We start from the raw sequence: 13,133 nt of genomic DNA, 5'->3' as shown, positions 1-13,133 counted from the left end.
AATTATAATTTCCGGCCAATTTCGAATTTTTTTTTCGGATTCATTTACTCGTTGAGTAGATATAGAAATCGGAATGTTTGTATATGGATATAAATAGTGACAATTTTGTTTTCGAGATTTTATCACATGCAGATTTTTTCTATCGTTCGAAAAAGGCAATGTTACCATCAGTGAAGAATTTGTCTCTATTCAATGAATCATCGCGAAATGATGATAATCAAAACCAATCACATGATGATTCTATTGAAAAACGTTCAAGAATATTTCCAAATATACGAAATCAATTTGTCATACATATCTATTATCATTTGGATGATAATACAGAAATTCTACAAGAAATTCGTCAACAATTTGTAGAAAAATGGCTTAATTTCGAAAATGAATGGCACATTTCTTTCGTATATGGACATTATGCTGTACAATATCATCAAATTGAACCATTACTTTGTCAATTATCCGAATTGATCAAATCATTTGAATCATTTTCGCTTTGTTTGAATAACGTTCGAATTCTACCAAATAGTGATAAAAGTCGATATTTTTTAGCCATTTGTCAAACTCATTCTGACGATGATATTGATAATGAAATGGGTGACAATGAAATTAGTCTGAAAAAACTTCATTCACCATTGGCACCAAATCGTGTTTTAATCAAATCAATACATCATATCATTCGTAAATATCGATCCGAAATTGTTCCAGTAGATGATAGTCAACTCGAAAAATTCATATATCATACAAGTATAGCTTGGTTTACGCCCGAACATGTTGATGAAGCTCAAAAAATTTGTGATAAATTGAATCAAAATTATTTCAATGATGAAGATGATGATCGAATCTTGTTTATTCGTATCGATCGTATACATTTAAAAATTGGTCATATATCTCGTATTATCAATCTATTGTGAATCTAATTAATCCTAAATATTATCTATGATATTTTATCAGAATTCTTTTTCTAAAATAAAAAATTACAAAACTAAATGGAATAACATCATCTATGAATATAGTTTGTCACATGGTATTTTAATTAAAAATTCTTCATTTAACACTCATCAATTTTTCACCATCCATAATGAAACCGAATCAAATTCCCGATGAAATAATCAATGATCCAATACTTAATCAACGTATTGCACAATTTTTACCGGATAATTATAATTTCGAAATACATAAAACAATATGGCGTATACGACGTGATGGTTCAAAACGTATTTGTTTACAATTTCCTGATGGTCTTTTTATTTTTGCCATACCTATTGTCGATATATTACGAGAATTTCTTACGGATGATGTTGAATTTATTATTATGGCCGATGTTGCATATGGTGCATGTTGTATAGATGATATGAAAGCACGTGAAATGGATTGTGATATGCTCGTGCATTATGGCCATTCATGTTTGGTGCCAATCAATCGAATGGCATCAGGAATATCAATACTATATGTTTTTGTTGATATAAAATTTGATCTGTTACATTTTATTCAAACAGTTGTTAAAAATTTTACACCCACCGAACATCAAATATGTTTAGCATCGACCATACAGTTTATACGATCCACGCATTTGGCCGCTAAAGAATTACGAGAAAAATATTCATTCAATGTTTATATTCCACAATCACGTCCATTAACACCGGGTGAAATTTTAGGCTGTACGGCACCAAAATTAAAATCAAATGATGCAAATACAATTATATTCATAGCTGATGGTCGTTTTCATTTAGAAGCATTAATGATTGCCAATCCTGAATTACCAGCTTATCGTTATGATCCATATAGTAAAGATATGACACATGAACATTATCAATATGATCAAATGATCAAACAACGAACACAAGCAATCGAACGTGCTGAACAAGTTTTACGTAATAATCAATCAATTGGAATTATAGTCGGAACACTTGGTCGTCAAGGTAGTCTTCGAATTGTCGATGCTTTAGAAAATTTATTACGAAAAAAATCAATACAATCATCTGTTTTTTTGTTTGCAATATCCGAAATCAATCCGAAAATGTTACATGAACTTGGTGGCGATAATATCGAATGTTGGATACAGATTGGCTGTCCTCGTTTATCCATTGATTGGGGTGCAGATTTTGTTGACAAACCATTATTAACACCATATGAATTTCGTACGGCTATCAAAAATCTTGATTCGAATGAAATTGATTTGAAAAATCAATATCCAATGGATTTTTATGCAACATCAAGCCTTGGTAATTGGACACCGAATCATAAATGTCATAATGATTGTCAATGTGAAAAAATAATTTAGTTTTTTTTAATTATTTTTGAAAATTTTAAATTTTTAAAAAATAAAAATCATTCTCTATCATTTTGATATAAAATATTTTCTAAACATCGAATATAATCGATTGCCGAATGTAATATCTGTACTTTGGACATTCGTTGTTTTTGTCGAAATTCATCCGGTATCATCTATTCGTAATTAAAATGATTAATTAGTTTTTTTTTGTCTGTAAACAAAAAAAAAAATTTCATACCTCTTTAAGTCGAAATAGTGCATCATTTAAACGATGCATTCGTTTCCGTTCTTGGTCATTGGCTAAATCACGATTACGTATGGTAGATGATGATGATCGTTGTTGTGATTGTCGATTATTAGATTGATCAATATTATCTGTCATCATTGTCATAGTTGTTGTTGTTGTTGTTGTTTGATGATAATCAAAATTCTGACCACCATATAAACAATTTTGATAATAATTCAATGATGATGAATATTGTGACCAGCTATCATCACTACTACTGACTGTATTTGTTGTTGAATCAAAAATTTCTGTAACATACTGTTGTTGTGGTTGAGAAATTGGCCAAGAATCCATTCGTTGTTCATTATCATCAACAACAGGCAATCCTATCCTATTTGCTGATGATTGTAGAATCCAATTCTGATTATTATTATTATTATAATCGTCCATTTCATCATCATCAACATGATCATCGTCGTCATTCAGCCAAATGAATGATCTATATCATCTATTGCCAAGATTCGAATGATTTCATTTTATATCAACAAAAAAACAACAACAACCCGAAAAAAAAATCAAATCAATGAATCTAGACCATCTGGAATTGGATGAATTGGTGAAGTCAATTAAATCATTTTGGAAAAAAATCTTCGTTGTTGCATCACCATCGAAGTAATCCGAAAAACTAATTGACGAATTCATCTAATAAAGCTTGATAATATGAAAAAAAAGATGATGATGAACTTGCTTGATTTACATTTAAAACAAGCAAACATAGTTGAAACACTAAATCGAACGGGGAAAAAAAACTGGAGCGTAAACATAACTTGATGATGCAAAAATGTAGACTACAACTTTCAAAAGGGCCAAGGGTCGTCAAACAGTCCGTACATAGACAAAATTCTCATTAAAATGACTGTTATCATCATCATCGTCTACGAAATAAATGTACTAACATCCAAAATAAAGGATTGAAATGAATGATTTTCAGGATGCAAAACTTTATTTTTTTTTCATTAGAAATATTTTCAGGTTTTTTTTGTTGTTGTTGTTGTTCTATTTCGATCTACATTTGTATATTATTTGTTTATTCAACTAAATAAATCTAATTAAAATTGAAAATTGAAATTGAAAAAAAAATTCTCAAAATTCTTCACCATCCTGATCATGATCATCATCATCATCGGCATTATATTCGGCAGCCACTTCTTCATAATCACGTTCAAGTGCAGCTAAATCTTCACGTGCTTCACTAAATTCACCTTCTTCCATACCTTCACCAACATACCAATGAACAAATGCACGTTTTGAATACATTAAATCAAATTTATGATTTAATCTTGACCATGCTTCAGCAATAGCTGTTGTATTTGATAATAAACAAACAGCACGTTGAACTTTAGCTTGATCACCATTTGGTACAACAGTTGGTGGACGATAATTGATACCGATTTTGAATCCAGTTGGACACCAATCAACAAATTGTATAGTACGTTTAGCTTTAATCGCTGCAATAGCAGCATTCACTTCTTTTGGTACAACATCACCACGATAAAGTAAACAACATGCCATAAATTTACCATTACGTGTATTACATTTAACCATTTGATTTGATGGCTCAAAACAAGTACCAGTTATTTCGGCAACACTAAATTGTTCATGATATGCTTTTTCACTTGATACAATCGGTGCATAACTAACCAATGGAAAATGTATTCGTGGATATGGTACTAAATTGGTTTGAAATTCAGTTAAATCAACATTTAATGCACCATCAAAACGTAATGATGCTGTTATTGATGAAACAATTTGTCCAATCATACGATTTAGATTCATATATAATGGACGTTCAATATTTAGATTACGACGACAAATATCATAAATAGCTTCATTATCGACCATAAATGAACAATCCGAATGTTCAAGTGTATTATGTGTTGTTAATATTGAATTATATGGTTCAACAACAGCGGTTGAAATAGCCGGTGCCGGATAAATGGCAAATTCTAATTTAGATTTTTTACCATATTCAACAGATAAACGTTCCATTAATAATGATGAAAAACCGGATCCAGTACCACCACCAAATGAATGAAATATAAGAAATCCTTGTAAACCGGAACATTGTTCAGCTAATTTAGCTATACGTTGCATAACTGGTTCAATTAATGCTTTGCCTTCAGTATAATGTCCACGTGCATAATTATTTGCAGCATCTTCTTTACCAGTTATTAATTGTTCTGGATGAAATAGACGACGATATTCACCTGTACGTACTTCATCAACAACCGTTGGCTCAAGATCAACATAAATTGAACGTGGTACATAATGACCGCTACCAGTTTCATTGAAAAATGTTGAAAATGAATCATTCGATGATAATGATGATTCTGTTGTTGTTGTTGAATCGATTGGTGATAATATTCCATCCGGTTGAATTCCATGTTCAAGACAATATAATTCCCAGCATGCATTACCAATCTGTACACCAGCTTGGCCAACATGTAATGATATACATTCACGCATTTTTTTGTTTTCTTGAAAAAAATTCTTCAAATTCAAGTAATTTCAACAAAAACAACAACAACAACAAAAATGAATTCAAAAAAAAAAATTTAAGTTTTTGGTTGACAAAGTAACGATTACAACCGAAAACAAAATGATATTGGTCATAAAATCGACAAACTGAATCAATCAAACAACAACAACAACGAAAAAAATAACGTCGAATAGGGCGCGTCCAACGATTTTGTCGGTTGCTAATCTGGCAACTCTCTCTCTCTCTCTCTCTTTTTCGCTTTCAATGTTATCAATCACCAGAAAAAAAAAGTATCGAATTCAACAGATTTCCATCCAGTCTGTTTGTTATCAATATCAAATTTTTTTTTCTTGGTATCGTCAATGTGTATTTTTTATTTAAAAAAAGAAAAAATCTGTTTAATTTGCATTTGCTCGATGACAACGTTTCAGTTTATCAAAAATGATGATTATCAAAAAATCGAATTCAAACGACAAAACGGATACTGTTTCTGTTGAAATTCAAACATTCTTTTTTTTTATTTTGAAAAAATATGTTATTGAACCATTGAATTAAAGTAGATAGAATAATTTACGAATATAATGTGATTAATAGGGGGGTTTTAAATTTCTTTTTTTTTAAAGAAAAAATGATTTATAAAAAAAATACAAGCAAGCACTCATACATAAAACAACAAACAAACAAACAATAACGTCCATCTTAAATTGAAAATTTTTCCACCAAAAAAAAAAAAAGTAATTTAGAATATCGTTGTGATAATTGATAAAAAAATGAAAGGTTAAAGAATCATTATTATCAATCGGATAAATCATTTGAATGATTGATCAAACGGAAACTGTACGAAATATATCGAAACCAGTTGCAGCCGTTGAGATCAATAATCCGGGTATCTGTGGATGCCAATGTATTTCTTTTACTTCTTTTTGTCCTTGATGTATGAATAATAATTGTGGTGGTAGTTTACCAATAATTCCATCATCATCATCCATTTCTTTTGGTTGTTTATTATTACCACTACTACTACTACTAATATCATTACCAGTAATTGATGTATCAATTTTAGGTCGTTTATTAGCCAATATTTTTTCATCATCTTGTTGTTGTTGTTGTTCATCCGGTTCAACAGATAAATCCCATTGTGTTATCTGATTATCTTCACCTGCTGCTGCAAACACTGTACCATCAGTTCGATGCCAATCAACCGATGTAATTGGTCCATTATGTTGTTTGAATGTTGCCACTGGTTTACAACCACCATTTGCCGTTGTTGTTGATGTTGATGATGCACCATTCGATGTTTTAATTGAAGAATGACGACGTACTTGCCGTAGATCCCAAACTTTAATAGCACCATCATCACCACCTGATAATATGAATGCTTTTTCCACCCGATTCCAGCTTAATACATTTACATCGGATTGATGTGCATCCGTAATAGTAATAGCCGATTGATGACGTGGATTACGAGTATCCCAAATACGAATAGTACGATCTACAGAACAAGAGCTTAATATTGTTGATTCATTTGGTGACCATTGTATATCTTCGACTGATGATTCATGACCAATTAATGGTAATTGATCCACTTTCCAGCCATCATTCGAAACATTCCATATGAAAATATGTTTTTTTGAATCACCAGTAGCTAATTTTCCATCATCAACTGGTGACCAATCCAAACCAAATCCAGATGAATGATGACCATTAAATGAATAAATAGGTTTTGTATGAATATTTCGTTTATTAAAATCGGCTATACGTTGTGAATCATCATCACATGCTTTTAATGCATCGCTCATATCCCATAAATGTACGGCACCATGATCCGACCAATTGGCAACGATTAATTTGTCACCAATCTGTCTACAACGGATACGATTAACACAACCGGAATGTGGAATCGATGTACAAGATAAATCGGGTAATGTTTCTTCATCATCATCATCATCATCATCATCATCATCATCATCGTCATCATCTTTTTCTTTTTTATTATTAATTGGATTCATATTGGAAAATTTCATTACCAACAAACGATTATGATGATCTTTATCCGCTTGTGTACCAGCAACCAAATATGTAGTCATTGGAAATGTTTGCGTACGTTGTTCACCTGAACCAAATTGATCTTCAATAACATCAAAACTAAGACATGGAAATCCTGTTTCAGCTTTATGATAAAGAACATAAGCAGAATAATCACATTCCAATTGTTCAACATTATCTGTTGACGATAATTTTGACATATTTGGTACATATATTCGTTTCGATGTTGAATTTGTACTTTGGTCATCATCATCATCATCATCAACATCGTTGTTATTATTTTCATCATCATCATAATCATCATCATCTTCTTCATCATCTAGATAATCAGAATCGGAGGAACATGATTCTTCATCAGCATTATCATTATTATCATCATCATTATCGTCGTTGTTGTTATTAGCTGCCATATCGATATTTTCTTCAGAATTCAATTCTTGTCTTTCATCATCATCATCTTCATTATGATTATCGATATTTGATAATATGGTCATCTTGATGGAACTATAGTTAAATTAATTTTAAATGTTTTAGTAAAATCTAAATACTATGATCAGTTTACAAAAAAAAAGAAGAAAGGAAAACGACAAAATAATTATTATTGAAGTCACAATGATGTGCACGTGTATTCTTAATTGTGTGGCATGTTTGGTTGGTTATATTCAGTCGACCAAGTTTTTTTTCTTCTATCTATTAACACCCAAATCGAAAACATGTGCTTTGAAATTATTGTTGTCAATATTAGCCAAAAACTATTTCCACTGTCAATGGTCTTTTATTTGCGAGACATTTAAATGTTTTGTTTATTTTTTTTGGTTTTGGAAATTTTGTTGCCTGATATTTGGAAATTTCAATATGGATAATGTAAAAAAACAACAATCAAAACAAAATCGTCGTGATAAAAAGAAAAAGAAACAATATTATCGTAAACAATCAGATAATAAACGTAAAGAAAATGGTCGTATTCGTATCGAACTTGAAAATGGACATTGTGGATTTCTTGTCACTTGTAATCAAAAAGAATATCAATGTTTACAAGAATCATATAATATATTGAATGAAATATCCGATCAGCTTTATCCCACCACAGCCGAACATCCTGATCCAAATGATATTGAAGCTTGTATAAAAGCCGAATTGGAAGCTGAACAAAAAACTAATCGACGTTTTTTACAAGTAAAAACTCGTTGTAAAAATCTATTATTTATTCGGATACAAGATGATCAAATTGATCCACAAGCCTTATCTACAGCATTATGGAAAGATCTTGAACAAAATCGACGACAAAATTGTCGATATATTCAACGAATTATTCCAGTAATACGAACATGTCGTACGGATAAAATTGTTTCAATATTCGATGAATTATTCGAAAGTTTAGCATCCAAAAACGTTTGTTCATATCTGATACAATGTCGTATACGAAATTATTCTTCATTAACCGAACGAACATTACAAGAATCAATAATAAAAATTGTACGCGAAAGACGACCAAATTGGTACGTTTGTTTAGATCGTCCGGATCAAGTTATACAGATTAATGTTTTATGTAAAGCTGCCTGTATTTCATTATTACCTGATTATAATCGATATTCAAAATATAATCTAATTGAATTTATAAAAAAACATTTCGGTATTACTGAAAATAATAATGATGGTGATAATGTGATGTTGAATTCAGACAAACAATCAAAAATTATTGACAATGATGATGCTGAAAACAAAAATGAATCGATATCTGATGATACTAAAGATATTACAGCAACAGTAACTGAAGAAGAACAACAACAACAATTGTGATTTTATGAACAGGGACAAAAAAACAATCATTGAATTTTATTTGAAAAATTTTCACTTTTTTTTCAAGTGTGAAAACGATGCAAAAAAAATCGTCTTTTTTTGCTATCAATTAACATATCAAGAAAAATATTGAATTGAATTTTTTTAAAAAAAAACATATTTTGGACAATAAAATTAATCTATCACTCCATAAGTAGAAAAAAATGGATGATAATGATGATGATCACATCAATTTTGAATGAATTTTCTGTTTTTTGTAAGGTTGAATGTTGATGAAAATTATAATTTAAAATTTCGAAATGTTTAGCCATTCAATTTTGTTCGATTGGTCGATTGTTAATTATGATAAAATAAATAAATAAATAAATATTTGATTCAAGTAATAAAATTTCAATTTAAAAAAAAATCTAAGTAGATATCGTTGATGATTTAAAATATAAAAAAAAGGAACATTTGTTTCCTATCTTTTTGTTTTCTGGTAATAATCATCATCATTAATAATGGGCATATTCCATACCACCGCCGCCACCATAACCACTTTCCATATGGCCATATTCCATACCACCACCGCTGCTATAGGTATCATGTCCACCACCTCCGCCACCGCCACCATATCCGCCACTTTCATGACCACCACCATAACCATGTGAACCACGTGCAACAATTGTTTTAATTTCCTCTTTAACTGGTTCAACTGTTTGTACAATTTTACGATATGGTGAAATAATTTCATGTACTTCTTGAATAATTGGTTTTGTAACCATATGTTTAAGAACGTGTGGTTCATCTTTTGAATATGATTGTTGATATGATCCCGGTGAGCCCATATGTTTTTGTTCAGCATGTATCGCACTGGATGCTGAACGGAATATGAAATTAATTGGTATATGATTTGGTGGTACATCGATTGTTGTTGGTTTTACATAACCATGGCTAAGAAACAAACAAAAAAAAAGAATACAATTTTTTTCAAGAATAACCAAAAAAAGTAAGGAAATCTTACCTTGGAACTTCATAATATTTAACATGATGATGACTTAATACGGCTGCTGGTACAACATGAGCATATCCATGGCCACCACCACCTCCATGATAACCATATGGTTTAGCGATAGCAACACCGACGAAAACAAAACCGATTGATAATATTAACTATATTTTCAACAACAAAAAATGAATATTCGCCAATGATCGGGTATTATATTCGATGAAAAACTTACCCGAAACATTTTTTTTAAAGAAAAAATTTATATATAAAAAAAGATAACAAACCAAAACAAACAAATATATGATTGATCAAATGATCGAATGTAATGAATTATAAATTTCAAATGTCACCTGTTTTTATATATATCGTAAAACTTTTCCTCATTTTTTTTCTTCTGATTGTCGTCCAATTAATGATGATTATGATGGTGGTGGCTATAATTACTATTCATGATAATAATAATAATAATCTTTCATTCATTTACTGATATATTTTTAATTGAAATTAGTCACAAAAAAAAGAAAGAAAAACAAACGAAGAAGAAAAGAAAAGAAGAAAAAAAACAATCAAAAAGGATCCAATCGATAATGTCCATGATACATTGTTCATTGGCTCTTTTTTGTTGTTCTCCTTCTTGTTTTTTGAATTATGAATGGAGAAAAGAAAAGGAGATTGTCTCATTTCGATCATTGGTGATGGTGACATAATAATAAATCATCAATAATCAGTAATAAATCAAAAAAGAAAAAGAAGTCCAAATAAAGTATAGTTTTTTTGGTCTGCAGACATGAAGTGAAAGCGAAAGGAAAAAATTTTGGGAAAAGAAAATTTCAAAATCAATTTTTTTTTTTTTTGGAAACAAATTATAAATTTCGAATGTCAAAACATTTGATTTTTTGAAAAGAAAATATTCTCTTTGAATAGTAGTATATGGCCAGGATTTTTCCTCTGAATTATTATTATTATCATCATCATCATCAAAGTTAATTTGATTTAATTCATTGATTTTTTTTTTTGCGAAATTGTCTTAATCATTTCATCGTTTCGTTGTTAAATTGTTTTTCATTATCAAGTTATATTGTGTATTGTCGAAATCATTATATGAATGAAAGGGGCTGTGGTTCATTATTATTTTTTTATTTGTTTGCTTCTTGATTGATTTAATCGTTTGAATAAAAAAAGAAAAGAAATGAAAATGGTCGAGGAAAAATTTTCGGGCAAATAATGTTATCGGTTTCATTTTTTTGTTGTTGCCTTGATTACATCATAACCGAAAATATTCATTGATCAGGATCATCGTGACCGCCATTGAATGATGTTTTCTTTTTTTCTTTGGCCCTAAAGAGTTGAATTATAATCTTTTTGTTTGCTACTGCTGTTATTGTTTGTTGTTGAATGATTTTCAAACAACACTAATTAGATCATTAAACATACATTGAATAATTAGATCAAATCATTGATTGAAATAGGTCCTGTATACAGTTGATAATGTAACATTGAAAATAAAATAGCCGCAATAATTTTCAGAGAAATTTTTATCAACCAAAAACATTGATGTTCGAATAGAAGAAATTTTTTTGTTGAAATCTTTTTTTACCATTTTCTTCACTCTCTTTCTCTTCATCCTTATTTCCATTTAATAATTAATTGATCGATTTTAAATTGATTTTCAATTAGAAAATAATTACATACATAAGGCTATATTATGTAATATAAAAAAAATTAAACATTGAAAATAAACCAATAAGGACATAGATCACACATAAATCATACATACATTGTAAGAAGAAAAAAAAATATAGCAATAAATTGTCCGTAACCCGATTATAGACATATTGATTGATTGATTGATTAATAGATGGATCGATAGATTGGGCAATAAAATAACAAAATGACAATACAATACAATTGTTGACCTTGACTTTCAACAACGATTCTATCAATAATATATTTAAATCATCAATAGAGAAATGAGAAAATTCAAAACCAAAAATTCAAAATTTGTATCGAATAATCGGATGATAATGATGATGATGATGATGATCGGATAAACAAAATCGAAAAAATCGATAGTAAAGACAAAAAATATCGATATTTTTCGATATTTACTATCGAAAAACAAAAACCTTAATTTCGTAATTGCATAATTGTCAACAGGTGTGTTGTTTGTTGAAATAAATTTAAATAAATTTCAAAACAATTATTCTTCTTTGTTTTGTTGTTTTGTTTTAGCAGAAGAAAATCGTACAGGTGATCATCATCAAGGTTATCCGGGCTGAATGGTGAACTATATTTCGAAAATCAAAGAAATAATATTATTTTCAAAAAAATTTCAAAATAAATCAGTTCATTTGCAAGTGAAAAGGGGGGAGAAAAAATTTATTTCAAAATTCTTTATTCATTTTTATTTGTCAATTGATGAAGGCAACAAGAAAAAAATCAAGAAAATTTTTAATTCAATTAAATTAAACTTCAATCTTTTTAACACGTGCTTCTTCTTTTTTCAAATCACGTTCCAAAATATCACCAGATTTTTTAGCCATTTCAAGATTATATTGTTCAAAAATATCTAAATCTTTACGTTGCATAAGACGATCAAGTACACCACGTACACCATCAATCATAGCAATAATGGTATCCATTTCGGCTACAATTTTATCTTTCATTTCTTTTGTTGGTTTTGCTTCAAAATGATTAATCTGTTCTTGAAGATAGAACAATGCAAGTTCACCTTTTTTAATTTGTTCATGAATACGTTCCATCAATAAGAAATCAAATTCATTTTGATAATCATGTTTTTTTTCTTCACCTGAAACAGTCATAACTGGATAATTTTTGAAACAATAAAAAAAAATCGAATGAATGAATGAATGAATTGATCAATTGATTGAAAAAAATGAAAACTTACCGGCCAAAGTGGCAACAAAGAAAGCAATGATGAATTTCATGATTGATATTTTTTTTCTAACGGTTTGGGATTTTTTTTCGGGAAAAATTATAAATGGATAAAAGATTGAGTTTTTTTCTGGCTAAATAATGCATCGATTTATATAGTGGATCTAGGATTTGCACTTTGTTTTGTCCACAGCAACAACAAAAACGAACCAAAACAAAACACTTTATTCATCAATCTAATTGATAAGATTTTTTGATTAATTAATTAAATTATTTTCCATCAAAAATTGATTGGAAAATATTGTCTGGATTAATCAATTAATGATTGAAATTACAAGTGGATTACAATAGGATCTATTGGCTATTTGAA

At 29.5% G+C, this 13,133-nt stretch overlaps 8 protein-coding genes and 1 long non-coding RNA gene across 9 annotated transcripts; 4 read left to right on the top strand and 5 right to left on the bottom strand.

Annotated features, from left to right (window-relative positions):
* Window positions 1–83: 83 nt before the first annotated feature.
* On the top strand, window positions 84–984 carry LOC113793775 (uncharacterized). Its single transcript, XM_027343847.2, has one exon. It carries the CDS (start codon window positions 84–86, stop codon window positions 906–908), a length of 825 nt encoding a protein of 274 aa, XP_027199648.1. The 3' UTR covers window positions 909–984.
* A 21-nt stretch (window positions 985–1,005) lies between these two features.
* Window positions 1,006–2,338, top strand: Dph1 (diphthamide biosynthesis 1). Its single transcript, XM_027343846.2, has one exon. It carries the CDS (start codon window positions 1,076–1,078, stop codon window positions 2,276–2,278), a length of 1,203 nt encoding a protein of 400 aa, XP_027199647.2. The 5' UTR covers window positions 1,006–1,075; the 3' UTR covers window positions 2,279–2,338.
* Window positions 2,309–3,430, bottom strand: LOC142645218 (uncharacterized). Its single transcript, XM_075820966.1, has 2 exons — window positions 2,508–3,430; window positions 2,309–2,442 (listed from the first exon to the last, which is right to left on the bottom strand). The coding sequence occupies exons 1-2, from the start codon at window positions 2,943–2,945 to the stop codon at window positions 2,326–2,328; spliced, it is 555 nt and encodes a 184-aa protein (XP_075677081.1). The 5' UTR covers window positions 2,946–3,430; the 3' UTR covers window positions 2,309–2,325.
* Window positions 3,431–3,479: 49 nt separating this feature from the next.
* Window positions 3,480–5,223, bottom strand: LOC113793743 (tubulin alpha chain). Its single transcript, XM_027343814.2, has one exon. It carries the CDS (start codon window positions 5,019–5,021, stop codon window positions 3,639–3,641), a length of 1,383 nt encoding a protein of 460 aa, XP_027199615.1. The 5' UTR covers window positions 5,022–5,223; the 3' UTR covers window positions 3,480–3,638.
* A 293-nt stretch (window positions 5,224–5,516) lies between these two features.
* l(2)09851 (WD repeat-containing protein 1 l(2)09851) lies at window positions 5,517–7,574 on the bottom strand. Its single transcript, XM_027343804.2, has one exon. It carries the CDS (start codon window positions 7,572–7,574, stop codon window positions 5,859–5,861), a length of 1,716 nt encoding a protein of 571 aa, XP_027199605.2. The 3' UTR covers window positions 5,517–5,858.
* A 55-nt stretch (window positions 7,575–7,629) lies between these two features.
* LOC113793744 (THUMP domain-containing protein 1) lies at window positions 7,630–9,022 on the top strand. Its single transcript, XM_027343815.2, has one exon. The coding sequence runs from the start codon at window positions 7,630–7,632 to the stop codon at window positions 8,878–8,880; it is 1,251 nt and encodes a 416-aa protein (XP_027199616.2). The 3' UTR covers window positions 8,881–9,022.
* Window positions 9,023–9,190: 168 nt separating this feature from the next.
* LOC113793746 (uncharacterized) lies at window positions 9,191–10,241 on the bottom strand. The gene is made up of 3 exons (XM_027343818.2): window positions 10,101–10,241; window positions 9,884–10,032; window positions 9,191–9,813 (listed from the first exon to the last, which is right to left on the bottom strand). The coding sequence occupies exons 1-3, from the start codon at window positions 10,107–10,109 to the stop codon at window positions 9,375–9,377; spliced, it is 597 nt and encodes a 198-aa protein (XP_027199619.1). The 5' UTR covers window positions 10,110–10,241; the 3' UTR covers window positions 9,191–9,374.
* Window positions 10,242–11,894: 1,653 nt separating this feature from the next.
* Window positions 11,895–12,473, top strand: LOC142645219 (uncharacterized). The gene is made up of 2 exons (XR_012846371.1): window positions 11,895–12,025; window positions 12,104–12,473. It is a non-coding gene; the product is annotated as an uncharacterized LOC142645219 (long non-coding RNA).
* LOC113793750 (mite allergen Der p 5) lies at window positions 12,247–12,924 on the bottom strand. The gene is made up of 2 exons (XM_027343822.2): window positions 12,777–12,924; window positions 12,247–12,692 (listed from the first exon to the last, which is right to left on the bottom strand). The coding sequence occupies exons 1-2, from the start codon at window positions 12,814–12,816 to the stop codon at window positions 12,334–12,336; spliced, it is 399 nt and encodes a 132-aa protein (XP_027199623.2). The 5' UTR covers window positions 12,817–12,924; the 3' UTR covers window positions 12,247–12,333.
* Window positions 12,925–13,133: the final 209 nt, after the last annotated feature.

The sequence above is a fragment of the Dermatophagoides pteronyssinus genome, unplaced genomic scaffold (genome assembly GCF_027571235.1).
Source record: "Dermatophagoides pteronyssinus isolate colony J.1.1.1.1 unplaced genomic scaffold, Derpt_VIB-CSIC_2022.12 sq0008, whole genome shotgun sequence".
Classification (NCBI taxonomy): domain Eukaryota; kingdom Metazoa; phylum Arthropoda; class Arachnida; order Sarcoptiformes; family Pyroglyphidae; genus Dermatophagoides; species Dermatophagoides pteronyssinus.
Note: the sequence above shows the minus strand (reverse complement) of the source record. Positions and strands in the feature narration are given on the sequence as shown.

Bases quoted from the DNA above. Each gene is read 5' to 3' on its own strand.
- LOC113793775 (XM_027343847.2), top strand. From the start codon at position 84: ATGGATATAAATAGTGACAATTTTGTTTTCGAGATTTTATCACATGCA.
- Dph1 (XM_027343846.2), top strand. From the start codon at position 1,076: ATGAAACCGAATCAAATTCCCGATGAAATAATCAATGATCCAATACTT.
- LOC142645218 (XM_075820966.1), bottom strand. From the start codon at position 2,945: ATGGACGATTATAATAATAATAATAATCAGAATTGGATTCTACAATCA. The intron at 2,443-2,507 runs GTATGAAATTTT...AATTACGAATAG, and splicing joins CACTATTTCGACTTAAAGAG to ATGATACCGGATGAATTTCG.
- LOC113793743 (XM_027343814.2), bottom strand. From the start codon at position 5,021: ATGCGTGAATGTATATCATTACATGTTGGCCAAGCTGGTGTACAGATT.
- LOC113793744 (XM_027343815.2), top strand. From the start codon at position 7,630: ATGATCAGTTTACAAAAAAAAAGAAGAAAGGAAAACGACAAAATAATT.
- LOC113793746 (XM_027343818.2), bottom strand. The intron at 9,814-9,883 runs GTAAGATTTCCT...TTTGTTTCTTAG, and splicing joins AAATATTATGAAGTTCCAAG to CCATGGTTATGTAAAACCAA.
- LOC113793750 (XM_027343822.2), bottom strand. From the start codon at position 12,816: ATGAAATTCATCATTGCTTTCTTTGTTGCCACTTTGGCCG. The intron at 12,693-12,776 runs GTAAGTTTTCAT...AAAATTATCCAG, and splicing joins CTTTGTTGCCACTTTGGCCG to TTATGACTGTTTCAGGTGAA.